The sequence below is a fragment of the Phycodurus eques genome, chromosome 9, assembly GCF_024500275.1.
Source record: "Phycodurus eques isolate BA_2022a chromosome 9, UOR_Pequ_1.1, whole genome shotgun sequence".
NCBI classification, from domain to species: domain Eukaryota; kingdom Metazoa; phylum Chordata; class Actinopteri; order Syngnathiformes; family Syngnathidae; genus Phycodurus; species Phycodurus eques.
The window spans coordinates 26,814,894-26,837,607 of NC_084533.1; the positions used below are offsets into that span (position 1 = coordinate 26,814,894).

General features: G+C 39.3%; 1 protein-coding gene across 5 annotated transcripts in view; it reads left to right on the forward strand.

The window, feature by feature from the left end:
- fam13b (family with sequence similarity 13 member B) overlaps positions 1-22,714 on the forward strand; it is a 49,073-nt gene that overhangs the window by 15,005 nt on the left and 11,354 nt on the right. For all 5 annotated transcript variants that reach the window (XM_061685068.1, XM_061685070.1, XM_061685071.1 and 2 more), the window contains exons 5-11: positions 979-1,156; positions 1,900-2,044; positions 4,741-4,856; positions 18,592-18,636; positions 21,185-21,283; positions 21,373-21,439; positions 21,763-21,845. In XM_061685068.1, coding sequence (XP_061541052.1) covers positions 979-1,156; positions 1,900-2,044; positions 4,741-4,856; positions 18,592-18,636; positions 21,185-21,283; positions 21,373-21,439; positions 21,763-21,845 — 733 coding nt within the window. The remainder of the gene's footprint in view (positions 1-978; positions 1,157-1,899; positions 2,045-4,740; positions 4,857-18,591; positions 18,637-21,184; positions 21,284-21,372; positions 21,440-21,762; positions 21,846-22,714) is intronic.

A 22,714-nucleotide genomic window follows, 5' to 3' on the forward strand; every position in this document is an offset into this window, starting at 1 on the left:
ACTCGGTCACATGTGAGCGTCACACACAAATATTCCACAGTTAAAAAAAATAACTGAATAAAAAATACACAGCTTTTCTGTCTTTTTTCCAAAACACTACGCAATTTGGAGACAACCCCAAACTCAAAGCAAAGTATGTGGAGGTTTTTTTTTTCTTTTTGTTTTTTTAAATCAAATATTGACACTTGTCTGCAGCAGATAGGGAATTGAACAAAAGGATTTCGCCAGCGTAATTGGTGAGCTCTGTAACAAAAGGGCCCCTGGCCCTGATAGGTTTATAGCAGAATTCGGTAAGAATCTCAAGAATGCATAACAAATCCTCGGTCACATAGTTTTACTATAATGCGACTGGTCCTTGCCAGTCATTCGCAAGCACTACGTTGCGCAATAGAAATAAAGACAAAAGGCTAGAATAGAAATGATCCACAATTAGTAATTCAAACACACACAAACATTTTGTAGCGGAACACATTGCACACAGGTCTTCGTTGCCTTTTGAAGTACGCTAATTACCAGGTTTTAAACCCACAAAAATGTGGATTCATTCTAATGGCCTCAGAATCACTGCTGTTATTTTGTTGGCGTTATGCTTCATCATCCTGTCCTCTTTTAACTCTGTTTTCATCTCACTTAATCTGCTCTAATCCCCTTGAGCACCGAGGGGTACTTTTCACACTCCTGATTTAAAATTTTGCCTTTTTTGGTCCATTTTTCTGTAGCCCATTTTGGCCTCGTGTCACCTTTTGCAAGATTATTTTATCTTGGTCTGAATGTTTTTCCTTTGGAATGCCTGTTCCAAGCACAGGAATACAATGGGCGACCTTTTATTTGACCTCTGAAGACAGGAATGGTGACCACTTCCTGTTAAGCAATGGCACTAATTAAAATGTGCCGAGTCACTCACAGTCAGTGCTGTTGTGGATTGCACTCCTCTTCCTTCTCAGCGACACACATTCATATATAGTTATCTGGATGCAGAATACAGCAGTGAGGAGGAGCTGTGCCGCAACCTGAAGTTCCTGCTGCAGCAGCTTCCGCAGCTCAACTACGGCCTTCTGCGCTTCCTGTGCCGCTTTCTGGCCAGCGTGGCGGCGCTGCAGCGCGAGAGCTGGAACGTCAGAGCGCTCGCCGCTGTCTTCGGGCCTGACATCTTCCAGTAAGGCACACAACCCCACAGACAAACACAAAGGCTGATATTTAATATTTAACTGGCATATTTGCGTAAGGGATACATACACAAAGGCTAGAAATAATCCGTTGTCCAAAGCTTTGGGGTCTCTTATTTTTTTTTTTCAGTTAAAATGAGTAAATCACAAATACTCGATGTTAAAGAAAAAAATGCTGCTTCTCTTTACAAAATAAGTGACCGCCCCCCCCCAGAAGTGACCTCCAAGCTTTTGAATGCAAGTGTATCTATAAAGTGTCCCAAATGTCACTATATGCTTCCTTTTTTTTATTATGTTTCGCGAATCATTCGAACACACGTGAGGCCATCAGCATTTGACAGTTTGCTTGCTCATGGCTTGCCAAATGACATTGGAGCAGCGTTGCAAAATTGTGGCCTGGCAAGACAATTTTATGCAGAATAAAAATAAACAGGATGGCGAGAATGATAGTCAAATTAAGTCAAAACAATTCCACAGCACACTCGATTATGTACGTGTAATGTTCATGTCGTATGATTGAGATTGGTCCACTCGCCAGTTATTCTCGATTAACACCACCTTTCACAAAAGAAATAAAATGACTAGAAATAATCCCATCGCCCATCGCGAAAGTTTTTTTTTTCTAATCCTTTCTAGTGCCGTATAAATGAAACTGTCAGAGTCTAAATGCTTCTGGACCAAACTGGTATCCAATTACTACTTATTATGGCACTTTGTCATCTTCGACATGCAGTCTGTCGACAGAAGGCGAGGACCTGTGCGACCAGGAGTCTGTCAGCCGAGTTTTGACCGGTCTGCTTGACAATCAGGAAGGCCTGTTTGACTCGGAGGACGACGACGTCTCCACCACCAACGACTACAGCTCCATCAATGAACAGGTGATAGACTGCATCATGCTATGGTTATGTAAGATGTCAATCCAGGTAACGGGAAAGACGCCAATAGAGGTAGCGGGAAGGAAATCCGCTGGACAATACTTGGAGGGAGATAGATGGTGGTGGTGATATAACAGGGTAACTGACACCTGCAAGCCAAGATTTAAACAGACAAAACATGAAAGACATGCAATCTACACGAGTTGCCTTTTCGAAAAGCCCCTTTCACACTTGTTTTTGTTATTTTCGTGTCGCTGTTCTGTTTGAAAGGCTTCGACACAGACTCCGGAATGTAAATGTTCTGTCTTTGAAGCTGGTAATAGAGGTGAGACATGTGTAAGGGTATTCCTCCATACAGGGTGCCGGGGTGTGAAGTTTCACATCCGACAATCATTTTATCCTACAACACAATTATCCTAATTGTGTTGAAAGCAATAGGGACTATCTAATCATCACACCAGGTGCGGCTGCTGATGTCGTCACTCATATCATCAGCCAATTGCAGGGAACAAAGCTGATCATTCTATCTGATTTGCAAATTTTGTGCAAACTGTGTGTGAAAGGGGCTGCTGATAACATTTGATACACTAAGTATCAGTTACATCCATCTGACTCGTCAATCACAGGGTGAATTGAGTCAATTGGTTGATACACTGACATCCATAGCTTTCATTTTATTTAAAATGAACTGCGATATCCAAAAAAATAGATTAAAAAAGCATAACTGTGATTGACACGAACGATTAAGCGACGGTTGTTATAATGACAGCCTTATTCAAACCTCCGTGTGACTTGGAGCTCATCACATTACGTCTAAACCAGTGCAACCAGTTTACGTGTGTGTTGATGTTTTAAACAATGTATAACTGCATGCTCAAAATATGCTTAACCCTCCTTTTATGTAGCACACCAGAAAAATATTAGAAAACAAATTACAGCAAAATATTAAAAAGTACTACAAAATATTAGTAGAGGGGAAAAAGACAATTTATCAATAGAAAAAAAACCTGAAAATGTTAAGTTGACTGGTTAGTTGTTTTATGTAGTCAGTCATTCAGTTAGTTGGTTAATTAGATGGTTGGTCTTTTTTAAGTTACTTGCTTATGTAGTTGGTTATTTAGTTAATTGGTTATTTAGTCTGGTTATGCAAGTGACTCTCTGTGGTGACCGTTGGCATGAAAATGCATAAAGTACCTTCTTTGCAGGTATTTCATTTAGTTAATATACTCACTTGATCATGTTAGTTGGCAATTTGGTTGGTTATTTACTTGCTTGTTTTGTTAGTTGGGTGGCTAACTCAGTCAATTAGTTGGTTGTTTTGGTATTTTAGTTAGGTGGCTGTTCAGTTACTTAGTTTTGTAGGTTGGTTGACCAACTAATTTAGTTACTTGGTTTATGTAGTTAGTTGGTTACTTGGGGTATGTAGTTAATTAGTGGGTTATTTGGTTAGTCAGTCAGTTGTCTGCTCTCCACTCCTCGCTGCCATTGATGAATGATGTCCCAGATGTGAGGGAGCATGTCCTGTGTGCTCCTCGGTCGGGTCGGGAACCTTTATTTTGAAGGTTTCACGACCGGATTAGCTGTTTGAAGACAAGTCACACCAGGAAGTAGTGACAGCTGAAACTGTCAGCAAGATAAGAGATGTGCTCTTTACCAGAAAAAGTCATTTGTCTCAACAAAATAAATCTATAAACGGGTTTGTGTGTTGGTTCATCAGTCAGTTTGTTGGTTGTTTATCAGCACGTGAACTTTGCGTGACCCTTTCATGTTGTTGTTGAATCAGCAAATAATGTAATCGCTTCAAGCAAGATACAGATGCTGTCCTCATCTTGAGTTGGGTGAGTCATCCTGGTGTGCGGCCGCACTCCGAAAGTGACCGTACAAGAATCTCCCGGGTGCTAATAAGAGTGTCTGAGCGGCCGTGTTGCCATGGCGACATGGCAGCAAATGAGTTTGCTGTCCAGAGCGGAGCAGAGGACAAACTGGAGGAAGAGAAGTGAAATATGTAATATACTGTAAATGTTGCCATAAACCACCGTGACATCATATCCTTTGCATGAATATATCTTGTGGGTGAATCGAGATATAAAACAGGACTCAGATTGAAAAATAATTTACTTATTAGCGACATTTTCGTCGCCTGAGAATGAGTTAAATTAATGCGTTAAAATCCCCTAAGCCTGGTGTGTATACTGTATTTCTCTTAACTCTCTTAACCCCCCCCCCCCCCCCTCGTTCTCCATCTTGTTCACCTGCTGGATGGATGGCCTATATTTAGATGTGTTATAAAACCGCCTCTGTTGCCTGAAATGTCACGGCTGAGTTGCATCAAACGATAAGGTCGTTTGGTGTCGTCGTGTGGCATGGCACCCTGATGGGGTGCGGTGGGCGGGTGGGGTGGCATTGTAAATTTAACAGTGTTGCATTTAGAAGGTACTTGGAGGTAACCTTGGCAAGTTGATGTACGCTTTTGCGTAAAGGCGTACAGCGATTTGCCATTGCCAACTTGCCGTTTTACGTAGGGTTGGACCATTAATGGATTTAATCTATTTGACAATCTATTTGGCCGTGAACAGAGATGATCTAGTTTACAAAAGTTGCCAATTTAGCCATTTGGTCACTATATTTGGCGAGTTTCCGATTCTCGCTAAGAAACAGACGTGAACGGAATCATTTTGACATTTGTTGTGTGTGTTTAGATCACGGAGCTGCTGGATGACGACAAGTGTGAGGCGGAGTGCGAGGACCTGCCCCAGGATAGCGAGGACGGTCCTGCCTCCTCCAATTCACCGCCACTCAATGACCCGGCCGACAGGTGAGCGCTTCTCGTTGCAGTCATCACTCCCAAAAACATCTTTATTATGGTCAAGCACAAATGTAATTCTACTAATGAGGTGTGATTTTCTTGGAGGACACAAAGAGAGTGTGCTTTAAGTGAGAGGTGTGTGTGTGTGTGTGTGTGTGTGTGCGTGCGTGCGTGCGTGCGTGCGTGTCACTGCTCGTCATTCACTGCATCGTTAATCTTTTCAGCAGCTCGTAAATTTGTGGCCATGTTCTCAAAACAGCCTCCTCCATCAGTCTATTTTAACGCTTGGCGGTCACACCGACCTTGACGACCTAACGGTGTGCGCCAATTGATGACATGCACTACAGTGAACATTTAAATTAGATTGAATTTTTTTTTTTATTACTTCCGCCATGTGTTATGATGTCATTTTTGTTGTTGTTTTTTTGACAAAAGTGCTTTTTTGCTTATTTCGCACTGCAGGTCAGTTCTTTGTTTGAATTTTTTTTATTTATTTATTTGTATTATTATTATTTTTTTTCCCCCTATGTGACTTATCTGATTTTTGTTAATGTGAACAGTACAATTCCGATGATGATTATTATTACTGAGTTCTGAGGACCCGGTTTCAAATCCGCCCTCGCCTGTGTGGAGTTTGCATGTTCTCCCCGTCCGTCCCTGCTTGAATGGTGGTTTATTTGCCCTGCGATTGGCTGGTGACCAGTTCAGGGTGTACCTCCCGCTTGCCCAAAGTTAGCTGGTATAGGCTACAGCACACCCGCGACTCTAGTGAGGATAAGCGGTATGGAAAATGGATGGATATTATTATTATTATTATTATTATGAGAACGCTGCAAAATGATCAGATTACGCCCCAAAAAATCTCTCTTGTGATTAGGGCTGCTCAATTAATTGAATTTTAATCATGATCATGATTTTTGCTGCCATGATTAAAATAAGATGATCGTCAGCAAATTTTGCATTTAAAATCTGGGCTGCGCTGCATAGCTACTTACGCCGCTTACTGTCATCGTGGACGACGTTCCCAGTAAACCCTCACAATACGTATGGATCTGCCAGGTCGGACCGGCATCTTCCCTCACCCTTGGAGCCAACACACCACCAGGTGGTGATCATTTGACAGCTCCACCCCTCTCTTCAAACAAATATGCAAGACGTGGCCTTAAGTCCGATGACTCGATCATCGAACTGTGGCCTAGGGTGTCCTGGTGCCAAGTGCACAACACTATGATGTCTGAACACGGTGTTCATTATGGACAATCCATGATGAGCACAGACGTCTAATAACAGAACACTGCTCGGGTTCTGGTCAGGGGGCCGTGTGTCCCGATCAGGCCCGTCCAGGTCTCACTATCGTTGCTCACGTGAGCATTGAAACTGAAGTGTTTGTCATTTTATGTATGATTGTACTTTTCCCACGATAGTCTGCTTAAAGTGCACATTACTGCCACCAAAAGTGTCACAGTATCTCCTGCTTCTTTGATTGATTGATTTAATTTCTCCCCTTACCCCAACATACAGACACAGACTGTCAAGGGTTGTTTGGACTTGGCAGAGGTTTGCACCCTACTATGTGGTATTATATTTAGAGTATCCTATAGATTTCAACATTTGGTGGGTCCGAGTTGCTGCATGACTACGCTCACGTAGGCCAGATAATATTAAGAGTCTTGGTCCAGACACGGCTACTTAAAGATCCTCCTGCAGGGACACTAGGATCTGATCAGATGATCTCCTTTAAGATAATTAGCATGTGCTGCTGCTACTGCTGCACTCAAGACCAATGCACATTACACACATGACACTCATCACACCTTCTACGGCCATTTACATATAAACACCTTTTTATCAGTCATAACACTCGATAAGTCGATTAAATAACAGAATTTCACAGTGCCGAAAAACTGGATGTTCAACTTGTTTTCTCCGTCATTTTTTACCCAAAATAATAGATGCATTTACTTCATTTAAAAATACATACAAAATAAAATTACTTTTAAAAATATTAAATGTCAAAATTGTACCTAATAAATACGGCCAAATATTTGTTAATTTTTGTGCCTGTCAAATTTTTTTTAGACAACATTAAATGTGTAAATGAACACATCCAAATGAAATCAAAGGAAATCTGCCCAAAAATTTTATTTAACTCAATTTTACACCTGTGTAAATGTGTTGTTCTACATAAAAAATATGAAATGAACTAATAAATAACATATGCATGAAAAATGAAGTTAAATGGAAAATTTGCACAAAACATGGCCAAAAAAAAGCATTGAAATTATTTCTCTGCCTGCCAAAAATATATTTGTTCTCAAAATAAAAGACGTCAATTCACATGAAAAATCTATAAATAGCGGCACGCTAAATTGCCCGTAGGTGTGAATTCGAGTGCGAATGGTTGTTTGTTTGTATGTGCCCTGCGATTGGCTGGCAACCAGTTCAGGGTGTACCCCGCCTCCCGCCCAATGATAGCTGGGATAGGCTCCAGCACGCCCGCGACCCTTGTGAGGAGAAGCGGCTAAGAAAATCGATGGATGGAATATATAAATAAATAAAACTAAAATAGAGTAAAATTAAATGTAAAAAAAGCAAAAATTAAATAGTCTCAAATTGATTTATGTATTGGCAAAAAAAAAAAAGATTAAAAAAAAATAACTACAAGTAAATCAAAAACAAAATTAAAATGGAAATTGCATGAAATCATTACAGGCCATAAATAGATTACATTACATTAAATATGGAAAATTGAACGAAATACATTTTTTACTTATATCCCTACCTGTCAAATTATATATTTTTTCAAAAATAAAAAGTCTGGCACATTAAAAGATCTAAATGCACTTTTTGTCTTTCCCAATTTTGGGTCCCGAACTACCAGTTGAGAATCCCTGGTCGAGACCCCTGGTGCAGTATAGATTGTGTCCTTCATAATAATAATAACTACATCCGCCACTTGGATCCAGATCTGGACCAAAATGAAAGGAGTTCTTCCTCGGCTCAGGTTTTTGTGTTATCATGATAACAAACACAGATGTCAACATATCCTTCATTGGCTGAAGTAATAAGCGAGTGGGGTTTTGTGTGCCTAAGTCCATTTCTAATTGTTTTAGATGGGCTTCGTGTTATGATAACTTAGAGTGACATTTAAACATAGGACATATCCTTGTCCTCGTGATCTGCGTCTTTGTGGCTAATGCCTGCTTTGTGGGATAACATGGAGGATTTGTGCATGTCTTGCGGCAGCTGCCGGAGTTTGAAGCCATGCTGGCCAGACTCTTTTGGATCTGTGCATCTCATGTTATTGTTTTACTGTAGTTGGTATTAAAGCATGCGAGACAAGCCAGCCAGGGGATTAATACTGTAATGTGGGCTTTCGGGGGCCGCGGCCGACATTGGCAAAAAATAATTTGATCAGCGCTGACCCGCCGCTTGAGGATAAAGTGTTCAGTGTATCATAGCTGTAACCTGAACAGAGTCATGGTCACTCTTATGGCTGCACACACGCGCGCACACACACACACACACACACACACACACACACACACACACACACACACGCACGCACAAAAATCATTACTGGATATCATAAAATGTCACACAAATCAGCCAAATGTAGCCCCGCATGATGTTTTACACAATCGCCTCTTTGGCTGATGTTCATTGGCCTGTTAGGGTGTTAAAGTTCATAGTCTATGCATAAATTACAGTGAGAAAAACGATATCATACAACCTTGATTAAATGTGCAGGCAGATGTACTTTTTTTTTTTTTTGTCATACAAGTATGGATTTTGAGTCTGTTTATTTCTAATGTGCACTGTGGCGGTTCTGATTCATAAGTTGCCCCAAAAATGTTTTAGGTCAATGGCTGTTGGTCCAGTTCGTTCATCTGGCCTATAAGAATCAAAGTTCTCTTGTTTTGCCAAACTGCGCAGAGTAATTCACATCTCATTTTTAGCCACCGATGACCTTCTCTCGGCGACGTTTTTGCAGATGATAAATGAGGCTGTCAGCAGGACATGAGGGCTTCTGGCTAAGTGACATTGAACCAGCGCGATAACACCCGCCGAATGTCTGCGCTTCGCCAGCGATGCTTCACAAAAAGCGCAAGGCTCCACTCAGCTGATTATTAACGAGCATGGCGGAACATCTAAATTTGAACATCAGCGTGCGTAAAGATGAATTTAAACATTCCAGCGGCCAGTGAGAGAAAATGCGTACGCATACCAGCTGACATGCATTGACCTACATCCGCTGTTTATATCACCATATACATGCAGACACGCTCCACATACCAGTTTAAATATTGTACGGACCATATGATAACAGTAGAATGCCTCAGTGTGACATAACATATTCTCACTTAAGTGACTCGTCAACCCTTACCAAAAGGTAAACAGATGATAGATATGACATGACATGACTTAAAAGTCTGTGTGTTGTTTTAGTAATAGAACGACCATATGTAACTAGAATGTCACTCCGTGGGGTGCAGATCTCTGCCAAGGCTCAATGCAAACAAAGATTGTGCATGTCGTGTCTAAATACTATTTTTATATATATTTTGTTTTGAGGAAAATAGTAATTTTCAGAGTTTTTTTCCCCTGTAATATTACAAGAATTTTAAAAAGTTTTAATTTTACCAAACTAGACCTGTATTTATTTATTTATTTTAAATATTTTTTTAAACGTAATGAATTATTAAAATTTATCTGGGTGGCGGCGACTTAACTCTTATGACAATAGAGTCGAGAAAAGTATTTCTTTAATAGATTCATAACATTGTTTTCTTTTTTTTCTTTTCAAGACAATTTTAAGATGATAAAGTGACCTTACATTTTGTCAAGAAAAAGCTGTAAATTGCAAGAGTAGTTGTTTTTGAGGGGAAAAAAACTGCATTAAGATGAGATATTTTTTCGATAAAACATTTTTAGTCGTAATATTGCGAGAATAAGGTATTAAGTCAATTTCTTTTGAGAAAAAGGCATACATTTATAATGAAGTTGCATTTTGAAAAGAAAAAATTCAACTTACAAGATTTATTTTTCTTAAACTTTTTCATTGCGAGAATATTTTTTTCGAAAAAAGTTTTAAAAATTCTAAAGTTGTTTTGTCAAAATTTCATGAATTATGTTGGTAATTTATTTTTTAATTTTTAAAAAAACGTAACTTATTTTACAAGATTGGTGCGTGAGGTTAGTTAATGAGCGGAGCATAATGTGCTCGTCGGAGTATGCCTCCATGCACACTGAAATATTAACTCTGTGGCATGTTAAAATAAAGCCAAATGCAGATATCAATCTCTTCACACGCAGATAAAAATAACCTGGGTATTGGACTCAGTACAGTGGGGGAAAGAGTATGTGAACCTTTTGGAATGTTTTAAATTTCTGCACAAATTGGTCATAAAATTTGGTCTGTTCTTCATTTAAATCACAAGAATAAACTGCTCAAAATAATACCACACCAAAAAAATATATTTTTTTTTTAATATGTAAACATTCGCAGGACATGAAGAAAATAGTAAGTGAACCCTTGGTTTTAATAACCGCTTGATTCTCCTTTGGCAGTAAAAACCTCAAACATTTTCTGTAGGTGCATTATCAGACCTGCACAACAATCAAGATGAATTTTGGACCTTTTCCTCTTTACAAGACTGTTGCAGTCCAGCAAAGATATCAGGGGATGTCTGGTGTGAATAGCTCTCTTGAGGTCATGTCACAGCATCTCAATCGGGTTGAGGCCAGAACTTTATATAGAAACTTGCATCAAGCTGGAAAAGGTTACAAAAGTATCTCTTCTGTATCAGTCCACGGTGAGACAAATTGTCTATCTGCTTCTCTTCCAAGGAGTGGCCGTCCGTCCTGTAAAGGTCACAATGCAGAATGCTCAATGAGGTAAAAAAGAATCCTAAAGTGTCAGCTGCAGACTTGGAGAAATCACTGGCAGATGCCAACATCTGTTGACTAATCTATCAAACATTAAACGGTAATGGGGTTCATGGGACAACAATGAGGAAGTCGTCGCTGTCTAAAAAAAAAACATTGCTGCATGTTAGAGGTTTGGTAAAGAGCACTTAGAATTTCCACAGCAATGCTGTCAAAGAAATGTATGGTCAAAAGGAGCTTGGTCTTCCGGAAGGAGCTTCGAGTCGAGCCACTGCTCCTCCGCATCGAGAGGAGCTTGTTAGGATGCGTCATGGACACGTCTCTCCTGAGGTGGTGTTCTCGGCACATCTCACTGGGAGGAGACCCGAGGGACGACCCAGGAAATTCTGGAGAGACTTTGTCTCCCGGATTGGCCTGGGAACGCCTGGGGATCCCCTCGGGAGAGTTGGACGAAGTGGCTGGGGGGAGGGAAGTCAGGGCTTCCCTGCTTAAGATGCTGACCCCGGATAAGCGGACGATGGATACATTGACTTTTTGAGGAAAATGTTGTAATGTTACAAGACATTTTAGATATATATATATATTTTTTAAATTCATAGACTAAAGCGTTATTTAAAAAATAAACAAATAAATTGAGAGCATAAAGTCATATCTGATAAAGATGAAATTTGAGTTTGTGTGCAAGTGGAGTAAGCCTGCATGGCAACAGGAGAAAACAGACCTCAGCGTCAGTCAAGCTACACACAAACAACTTCTCTTCGTGCCCACTCACTGGATGCTAGTAGTCTATTTGTGAAGCGTGAGAGCGACCAATGTGTTGGCATGAAAACGGGGCGTAGCGACACATGGCTTGTTTATGGCCACGCCGTAAACTGAACCGGTAGGCCTCCTGTTTGTGCTGCACGACTTGTGGAAAATGTCATACAGCCATTACTTTGAATATTTTCTTTTCTTAATAAATAAAATCCCCATTTTAAAAACTACATTATATGTTTAATTGGGTTATCTTTATCTATTATTTGTTTGAGCTTAAATTGGGAAAACTATGCAAAAAAAATATTTGAGAAGGGGGCGACCACTTTTTCACAGCACTGTATACGCCTCTGACTATTATTGTCTATCTACGTGTTGCGTCACTGTTCATGCTCAAATATCTGTTGCGTAACACTGCTACATCGATACTAGTTTCGTTAGCCTGCATGTGGCATTTTGCATCGTGTGTTAGCAGCTAGCAGACTTTCAGCAGACAAAGTTATGTGGTGTTGCTTTAAAAACACAACCTAATTCTCTGTTTTCTGTTCACTTTTCAAGTAAGCTTCAGGTGGTAGTGGCAATAAGCAGCTTGAAGAAAGCATTTTGCCTCTTAAATTCTTTGCGATCTGCAAAACTTGCTTGTTGTGAAGTATCTCCAAAAACTCATGTCGGGTCGCTTTTTAATTGAGGTATCAATATATACTGAAATAATGATTTCATCTGTTTACTTTTATTTATCATAAATGTTATTTGCCAATTTTCTCAGTGTGAGATTTGAGCCATTTAGTTGAGCACAGAGCTGTTATTCTGTTATGAATGGCAACAGCAGGATACACCGGTTCATTGTACCTTGTGCCATCTAGTGGAAGAGCATTTAATTGTTTTGCTCTGGTCACTATACATTGCTGGCATAATTTCAACAAAGATAGATTACACTAATGTGCCACGGCACAGTGGTTTGCACACACACACACACAAACACACACAAGGGACAGTGTGAGTTCAGACCAGCTCTAAATTGGACATTTGCCGAAAAAGTCCCGCCCCATACCCCCACACCCCCATCCTTGCGTCATTAGCTTTCACGACGATGCGCTGGTTCCTCGCTGCTTGTAAGGCGAGCCGCTAACTGACCCAGAAAACACCCACGCCTTATCGCTCCTACTCGTCCTTCCGGGTAGCGCACTGCTTTCCCAGGAAGATGCGTTCCTGAAGTATGTTTATTTTCCCCCACATTTTATTTCCATCCGGCTCTCCTTGTCACTGAAGTTTAAGATCGAAATGACTTCAGATCAATGGCAAACGTAGGTCATAATTATTCCTGACCTAAAATCTCATATCTACTAGCTGAATGCTGCAAGAGATCATTGCAGAAAGGTGAATTTTACACTCGCTTTGACTGAATTTGGGTACATTTTACACTGACTTTCACTGCAAATTTTTGCCCACTGTTCTATACGTCAAATAGGTCAAAATGTGTCTGTAACATGATTTGTTTATCTATGCGTATTTGTCTATTTAGTGCAAAAGGCAATAAACTGCATAAAGCTTGCAAAACGGGGGATTTGAAATCGGCGTCGTCGTGACGTAGTTTCGTCAATTAATCAAGTACCTGCCCGCTTCGTGGTCGTGCGTTATTCAACTTGGCTGAACAGCAGCAAGACATTTACGGGTTTTAAGCGAGCGAGTCTCAGCCGCCACCAAGGCATGGAAAAGTTTCTGACCCCGTCCCCAAAAATAATCTAAATTGAGAATCGTTTGGAACCGGGATCGTTAAAATACAGACCATGCCCCACCCTACGTGTGACGCTTCATGCTTCTTGATTCTCTGTGTTGTTGAGTGCAAGTTTTGTGTAACTGCTGACAGATACAGAGGCAGAGCCTTCCTGCTCATAACAGGAGCACGGGGGTCAGGGGTCGCGCAAGTCTGAGACAGACTGTGTTTAAAGGCACATGCATGCAAATGAAACCACTGTGCGCATGTGTGTGTGAAACTTTTGGCTTAATTACACTTCATGAAACCAATTAATACTTTTACATTCTCTTCTATGTTTTTATGACTATACTGTATTTTACAATATACTGCTTGTCGTTTTATAAAAAAAAAAAAAAAAAAAAAAATTGTGGGACTAGAATACGTAATTGCATTTCCATCCGTTTTAATGGGAAAATAGGTTTTGACGAATTAAACTCTTATGGCACCACTGTATACATATGTTTTACAACTATAATTTATAAAGAAGAATTAAAAAGGGAAGCTTGAGGTATTGGGGATCATCCACTAACCGTGCATACGCACGGATTTGTGCTTAAATTGTGTGTGCATGTTTGACGCATAAATCTGTGATTCATCAATATGGTCATACTTCAATTTGGGCATACTCTGCGAAAAATTTATAAGCTCCTCAGACCATGCGTTCGCATGAATAATGCAGAATCAGCTTCATTCTTCACCCAAGATCCACAAGGTACTGGAACGACAGTCATATAAAAACAATAATCATTTTAACGACAACTTAAATTGGGGAATTTTGGGGGGAGTTGATAAATGTCTTAAACATCTGTGAAAAGGACGGTTCTCATCACTTGTACCCTCATTCCGTTCAAGTGCATGAATGTGCATTTCTGTGTGTATCCGCCGCTGGCTGAATGCGTGCGGTACGACGTTAACACTCATTGAGCAGGAAATGTTATGCAGTGATTTATTTATTCCCCCCTCAAATCCATGCGATATCCTGATTTAGGATACATTATTTAGTGATTCTACAGGCGTTTTCCATATTTAAATTAATAACAGCGATCCAATCAGAAGAAAGTTTATTTACTTCTAGAGTATTCATGAGAAATTTGGCCGTCTCAATTCCCAGGCGTTAAAGACCAACTCGAATATCTTGAAAAAAAGGCATGCTGGGCGTTTCTTACCCAAATTATCTTGCAAACCCAATAAAAGGACATCAAAGATTATGCAAAAACCATTTGATGGCATGGGATCTTTAAATGACATCTGGATGAGGGTCAATTGTAGACCCACGACCTACTGTTTAATAGTTAGAGTATTTAGGTAACTGCAGTTAATTATTTACATTTGAAACAGAAGCGACACATCGGCGGAGGGGCTGAATGGGCAGAAAGTAGACTTAATAAAGATTTGACAGCAGCTCGACTAGCTCGACTTTATTGCTTTTCTTCGTAGTTGAGCGAGGTCAGTGCCCTCGAATTGAGACATCCAAAAATGCGGTTGACACTCTTGACGATCAAAGAAAACGTTTGACAGCACAATGTGAACGAGAGGACAGTCAGGCTGACAATTTCTCTCCTTCGGCTGTTGCAACAGATTGGTAACAAAGTCAGCTAATTATTATATATTGCTATATTTTCCGGCCCATGTGGAGCAAGAGTGATGATTACTGAACAAATTGTCAAAATAGTGTATTATAAGGCTATGTTTTTGCACTTTAAATCAATTTTATTTACAGTTTGTTCAATTAGAAACTTTTTTTTTGTATATATTTGCTTTTTCTCCCTCATCGCTTATTTTGGTGTGTCCTTTTTGCTGTGGTCAAATGTAATCCATTATTATTATTATTATTATAATGAAAACTACTAATATTGTGTTCATTAGCCTGACTGGAGACTTGAATTTTTGTTCTGTTTTTTTTTCTTTTTACGTTAAAACTTTGTGGATTTGATTCATTGACCAGAGTTAAATCAATTAAACCAGCACAGTGTCAATATTTGAATGGGCCGCGGGCCACCTTATAAATGGAAACCAAAAATAGTTAAGAACCCCTTTAAGGGATGGTAATGCTCAAGCTCGACTGTCTTTGTTCGTGCCTCGCTGATTCTTTGCTGCTGTCAGTTATTCACTGCATGTCTGAGGACTGCAGCTTGCGTGCCAATTGTTGGGCTTGAACAACTCCTCACGTCATGAACCAAAAAACTCCTCCCGCTCTCTGCCCGCCCTGCGACCACCCCCCCCCCCCCCACCCCCACCCCTTCCCTCCCCCCGTTCTGATTAGCTGACACAACCAGAGTTCCTACCCCAGGTTCTGCCGCTCCTCCCCCCCAGCCTGGCCGTGTTGTTGCCTGGTTACGTCAGGACTTCACTTGAGCAGCGCCACCGCCGCAGCTGGATGTTGGAGGCTTGTCTGAAGACAACCGCCCGATGTTGTTCGCCCTGCAGGAAAGCTTACCGGCCAGTAAATAGACGCAGTAATAAGCTCTGTATTTGTATTTTTTTTGTGGTCGAGCTCTGTGCTAAGAGCAGCCATGAGGATGTCCTGTGACGTGCTGCTGCAGAGGTAAACATGCTGGTTGTGTAACTCAGGAATGAATGCATGATATGGCACCTCTCAATTATGAATTATGAATGCTAAATGAGTTTGGATTGCGTGATTTCCTCGCTTATAGTTTGGTATGAGAGTTGATTCCATTCGGCCTGGTATGTTTTTGAATCCGGCCCGCCGAGCATTTACATTGTGTCCTGTAATGTTTGTTGCATTCATTTCCTTTTTCACCTTTTTCAATTTATCTCATTGGTTAATTTATAGTTAAAAAAATAAATAAATAAAATTAAAACATTGCTAAAACACTTTGTTTTTCACCTGAAAATGTTTTCATTTTTTTCCAAATTTTTCTCATTGGTTAATTTATTGTAAAAACATTGGTAAAATACATAATTTTATATATACATTCGAGTTTGATTTGTTTTATTCAATAATTTGTGAATTATTTTGAAAATAATGATAATGGCTTTTGTTTAAATTGGTTAATTTATTGATCGTGAAACACCGATTTGTAATATACACAATTGTACACATACATTTAACAATGTGTATTTAAGTGGTTGATTAATTATAACAAATTATAATTTTCAATATTTATTTTATCTTGTAATCTTAAGTATTTCTATTCATCTCACTAAATAATTGGGTCAATTGTTAAAAAAAGTAAAACTGTAAAATGAACAATTTTATATATCATTTCAAAAATATAAAATTATTTTAATTATAAGATTAAAATGAGAATTATTTTGTTTTTGTCTTTTTATTCATTGATCTTGAAATAATTGCTGTATTCATTGTAAAAAATAAAATAAGCAATTTTACATTTAACAATTTGTATTTTATTAAATTGGCAAATTATAATAAAATAGAAATTAGAAAAGTTTTATGTGCACATTTTTGTTGTTGTTTTTTGTACCTCATCTGTGATCAACGTCAAATGTGGCCCTTAAGCGCAAAAGTTTGGGAGGTCCTTCGCGAGGTCCTTCCTTGCGTGACATCATCTGGGACATCTTGGAATGTTGCAGAATTGTGGCGCCTTTGGGATGTTCGACCACTAATTGCTACCTAATGCTGAATCGTGTTTGTGCCAGAGTTCTCTCTCGATAGTTTGAGTTGATCCATGGAGGTACTATATGTTAAAGTGATATATCGCGACTGAGAGCTTTGTGTGTCAGGGAGGAGCAGCTCAGCAGAAGTGCAGCCTGCGTTGTTACAGAGCGTCGTAAGTTGCATTTTTGGGGGGTTTTGGGATCATAGTTTGTCATTCAAATTATTTATAGGCAATTATAAAGCTGTTTAGGGGTCGTCAATTACACACTTTTGTTTATTTATTTATTTATTTGCATTTACTGTTTAGTATCATACATAATCAATTTTGCATGTAAAGGCCCTATGATGACACGATCTCGAGTCCACAACGCCCTCTTGTAAAGACTTGAGTAAAGACTCAAGGGTCCACTTAGTAAAATGGTTATCTTTGTTAGTCAGGGAGCTGGAGGAGGTAAGGAGGCCCCTCTGGGCCCACCAAGGACAAGACATTTTGAGATGGCACATTATCGCGTCTTACGTAATATTCTAACACTAGTGGATCACACTCGAATCCCTCGCAATAGTTTGATCGGGGGAGTTGTTTATACGCACTAAACGCGCATTCGCTTCTCTTGCGCCACATTGATCTGCTTTTCCCACCTCGGTCCTCTTCAGCGGGTCGTGAGAGTGTCGTTAAAATCGGTTATGTCAGTCAAAGTCTGTTATTAACAGACATTTTTCAATATTGAATACAGGAGGTACATATGTCTTCTATATGGGTATTTTCATTTAATGTGTAGAAAATATACAAGCGTCCTTGGGTCTCTTTTAAAGTGCTATATAAATCCTAAATTATTAAATCTAATCTTTTGTTTTTTTTTTGTCTCATTGGGGCCCTTGTAAGGCACCATATAAATCTAAAGTTATTTAATTATTTGGTCGCCTAATGGTTTTATATTTTTCATTTGATTTTTTTTCGTCCAATACTTTTAGATCTTTTAATTCTTCTTTATTTTTGCTGAAGCATTTTTGTTGATTTCATCTAATAGTTTTGTGTTTGGGGCTATATTTTGTGTAATTTTCTAAGGGCGTTTATATTTTTGTCATAATACATTTTGTGATTTCCTGCTTTGAATCTTTGTCTTGTTTTTGTAGTGTTTCCAGTGGTTTAGTATGTTTATCCCCAAAAATTCTATGCGGCTATTTTTATGTGGAAAAATGGCACACCTTTTACTGTTTTTTACAAGATTGCCTCGCTATTGATGTTGGGTAATTTAAATGTCCTTACCTTTTATGTCCAACTTCATAAGTCTTTTCTCTTAAAAAATAACGCCCCACCCCACACACACACTTGAGTGTGTACTTGAACTTGTGCACTCCTGTATACCAACAGAGACCTTGCATTGTTCCGTAAATGTGCTGCCCTGGAATGTGGCCCGGTGTGCGTTTGTGAACATCCACAGCCATGTCTCTGTGTAAAAAGAACAACTGTGCAAATGTGACCTCAATAGTACAAACACTCACACAGCCTTTTGCCTTGTATCTGATTAGCAATACAGTATAGCCAAAATAACAATGTGCCCGCCTCGAGTGGCGCCGCTGACTTCATGTACGCCTTCGTATACGCCTTCATGCCCTTTGTGAGCATCCTTGTAACCGTCCTGATTCTGCTTCCTGTTTTGACTCCCACGCACGCACATACACTTGCCAAGGTCATTCTGTGTCTGCAATGGCCGTCCAGGAGAACATGATGTTCTAAGCGTCTTTTCTTATTCGTCTCTCTGCAGCTCCCATCTCTCCCCGGTGCCCATGCTGCCTGCTGACTCTGCAGAGTAAGCACACACACACACTCACACACAAATAAAAATACACAGGTAGTGTCTGTTAGGGGCATATGCTAACAAGTGTAATGAGCTGTGGTGGAATTCAGCTCAGGTGATGTGGAGCTTATTTTTTCTAGCATGTTTGTGTATTTTTTTTTTGTTGTTGTTGTAAATTTTTAACTTTTTTAAATTATTTATCTTTCAAGTATTTTTCCATAATATTTCTCTCATATTTTTGTATTCATAAATATCTATGGATTTTCTGTGTAATATATATATATTTTTTTTTGGGGTAATATTTTTCTTCATCTGTCTTTTATCTACTAATATTTTTTATGTATATTCCATCCATCCATTTTCTTTAAGGCTTCTCCTCACGAGGGTCGCGCGCTGCTATATATATATATATATATATATATATATATATGTGTGTGTGTGTGTGTGTGTGTGTGTGTGTGTGTGTGTGTATATATATATATTCCCTCTATTTCTAAAATTCCAAATTCCATATCTTTTAATTTTGTTTTGAATTTCCTATCTAATATATTATTTTTGGAGATTTTGTTATATTTTCATATTTTTCTACTGGCTGTTCAGTATTTTTTTCTTTCTGTTTAGTATTCTAATAATTTTTTTGTAATAGTTTTTTTCCCCCCTATACTTTTGTATTTTGTGGTATTTTGTATTTTTTGTCTAATAGCTATCTAGTATTATTTGTATTTTCTAAAAAAAAAAAAAAAAAGAAATTCGTCTAATAGTTGGTATTATTTCTATTTTTTGCATTACTCCCAACTTTCTTCTGTTTATTATTTTTTGTCCTATTTTTGTTAGTTTCTCTCTAGTATTTTTGTATTCCTGTTGTAATATTTTCATATTTTGTCTCGTACTTAATCTATTTTTTTCAGTGAAATATTTTTATTTTCTAATTTGTGTATTTTAAAATATTAAAGAAAAATCTTTTTCTTAATATTTAGAGATTTATATCTTTGGGTCGGATTAGCAAGTGTACCTAATGGTTTGACTTCTGCCCTTCTCATCAGCAAATCACTCGTATTTCTTTGAAGGGCTGCCCACTGTCATCGTGATATTCACTGCCAGGTTTCCATGTTAACATGGATATTTGAATTCAACAGCCGTGAATGGCAGTGAATGAGTTAAATGTTCACATTCTATGTCATCTCTGTGATGAGGAGAAGGATGGTCAAAGGTCCGACACAAGCAGTTTAACGAGGTGTGAAGACAGAAATAAAAGTGTCTGGTCGAAAGCGGCAGTATCACAAAACAAAATAGGGTGGGAAAAGTAAGCACTCACATGACTGTCACCCTGCACGTGTCCGTCTTCTTAAACGAAGGCTCTAGATGGCACTTAGCAGACAGCTGTATACACAATATTACACATGTCCCCGTCACGTGTACCAAGACAGGCCAGCGAGGTAAAATAAACGAGTAGGCCGATAAAGAAAGCGCCCCAAAATCCCAGTAGATCTTTCGGATCAACTCTCTGGCAAAGGTGTGTGGAAGGATGAGCGTTGTTACCTTGTATAGTCTGGCTCGGCTCTCTCTTTAGCGTCAGAGGAGAAGCTCATCATCAACCTTAAAACACATTTTCAGTCATTATAGGAAGCACACGCAGAATGTCTTTTTATGAAGTTGGTCAAAAATAGAATATCTGCTGTCCGAAGAGGAAGAAGTAAGCGTTGAGAACAATTATTACCAGTACAGAAAAATGAGACAATTTAGTTTCACATGAGTATACATTTTTTAAGCTCTTTTTAAAGATGTATTGTCATGTTACTGGTTTCCTCTAGGGTCATAATTCACGCAGTGAAATGTAATGTAATAAGTACTGTAATACAACTCTTACCGCATAACAGACATTGTTGATGTAACAGAATGCAACACGGCACAAGAGATGTCATTTGTAATAAAATATGTAATGTGTAACACACAGCGTAGTGTAGCCTAATACGCAAAACACTATCACACTTTGTGTTGTGTAACACGCAACCTGGCACACATAATGCAACATGTAAATCAGTATGTAATGTCATGAACACATAAGTCATAGGGAGTCATAGCACGCCTAACATAACATGCAATGGCACACATACCATACATAACAGGTGTAATACTACAAATGTAAAGGAACGTAACAGATCTATGTAACTTTGTGTAACATGTAAAGCACAAAACACATGTAGCGCAACACAATTAAGGTACTGTATGTAATGCAACTCGTAGCGTAACACACCTAACAGCCTAGGTACCGTAATACCTGTCATGCTACTAATATCATGGAGCGTAACAGATGTAATGTAACGCTCATAACACACCATGTGTGAAACAACACATGAAATGTGACGTAACACACACAATGTAACTTGTGAAACGTAACGGCACACATTCCGTAACATGTCATGCAACAAACATAATGTAATAGATGCAACATAGTCTAGCGTGAAAATTAACACGCACAAATGGGCTAATGTAACTCTGGAATTGTAAAATGTGTGTTGAGTGTCAATGGACTGGCTTTGACCATTTACTGTGTCTTCAGGATCATCGAGCGAACCATCAGGGTGGCAGTGGAGCACCATTTCTTTGAACTCAAATCCTCTATTGACCAGGACCTCGGCAACTTTGACAGCCAACAAGAGTGAGACCAACACGATTTACACACCGAGCCTCAAATGACCCGCACAGAAATTCAACTTCCCCTGGTAACCTTCCTTTGCCTTCTTTCAGTGACACAGCGCAGCCTGCTGGTCGCCATGGTGAGCTTCAGCAAAAAGAAGACCAGAAAGAAACACAAGTGAGTGAGTGAGTGAGTGAGTGAGTGAGTGAGTGAGTGAGTGAGTGAGTGAGAGAGAGAGAGAGAGAGAGAGAGAGAGAGAGAGAGAGAGAGAGAGAGAGAGAGAGAGAGAGAGAGAGAGAGAGAGAGAGAGAGAGAGAGAGAGAGAGAGAGAGAGAGAGAGAGAGAGAGAGAGAGAGAGAGAGAGAGAGAGAGAGAGAGAGAGAGAGAGAGAGAGAGAGAGAGAGAGAGAGAGAGAGAGAGAGAGAGAGAGAGAGTCTTTTGAAAGCTTGATTTGGACTGAAGACACACTCTTCATGGCTTCTGTTCCTTTTTCCTCCCAGGATGCACTGGGGCCTCCGGAGGAGGGTTCCAGAATGGAGTTGGATGCTGTCCGAGATGCCGAGAACAACCTCAGCGCCACTAGGTAGGGATTCTGTGCTCATCTTGGTTTGGTTTGGAGTGTGCCTCTCTGGATGCAGAAGGCTTCTTCTCCCGGTTAACGTCATCCACGTTTACAGACTGCTTGTCTGCGGGCTAAGGAATCAGAATTGACTAAAAGCCACTTATGTTGTTGGTCTACACAGAAAAGCATTATCATTTATCAAAACATAACCATAAAGAAATTAATGATGGTTGTTGTTCAGTCATCAGTCGTATTTAAAAAAATAAAAATAAAAAAAAAATAAACATTTCACAAATTCTCCTTGGGTATGTAAACTTATGAGAACAATTTTACATATATGCAGTCATATGTACCCCTGTCATATTGGAAGGAAAGTGTAGTCTACACCTTTTCCATAACCTCTAGGTGGCATACTACAATGAAAGTGTAGAACTTTTTCATAACCTCTAGGGGGCGGTGGCATAGTGGAATGAAAGTACAGCTTTTTCATAACCTCCAGATGGCGCATACATTGATAAAATGTGAAAGTATTTTTGATTTTCTCCTATACCTATGTATAATGCGCACTATTGACTTGACAATTTTTGGGGGGTAAAAAATGTGGATTATACACGAGGAATTACCGTACTCAGTACTCACAGTACTCGAGTAACATTTTCACCAAGTACCTTTTTATTCTTTTGACGCAGATTTAAAGGGTCAGTGGCCTCCTGAGGTTAACTCATGGTTTGACCATTGAATCGTAGTACGAGGTGTGTTGACGATTATGGTGTGTTATTTGTTGATTTTTATTTAATAAATTTTTTTCCTCATTCAGCTGAGAAAAAGGCATATAAACATACCTGCATAGACGTTGCAGTCGCTGGTATTTGGTCTGAATTTTCAACTGT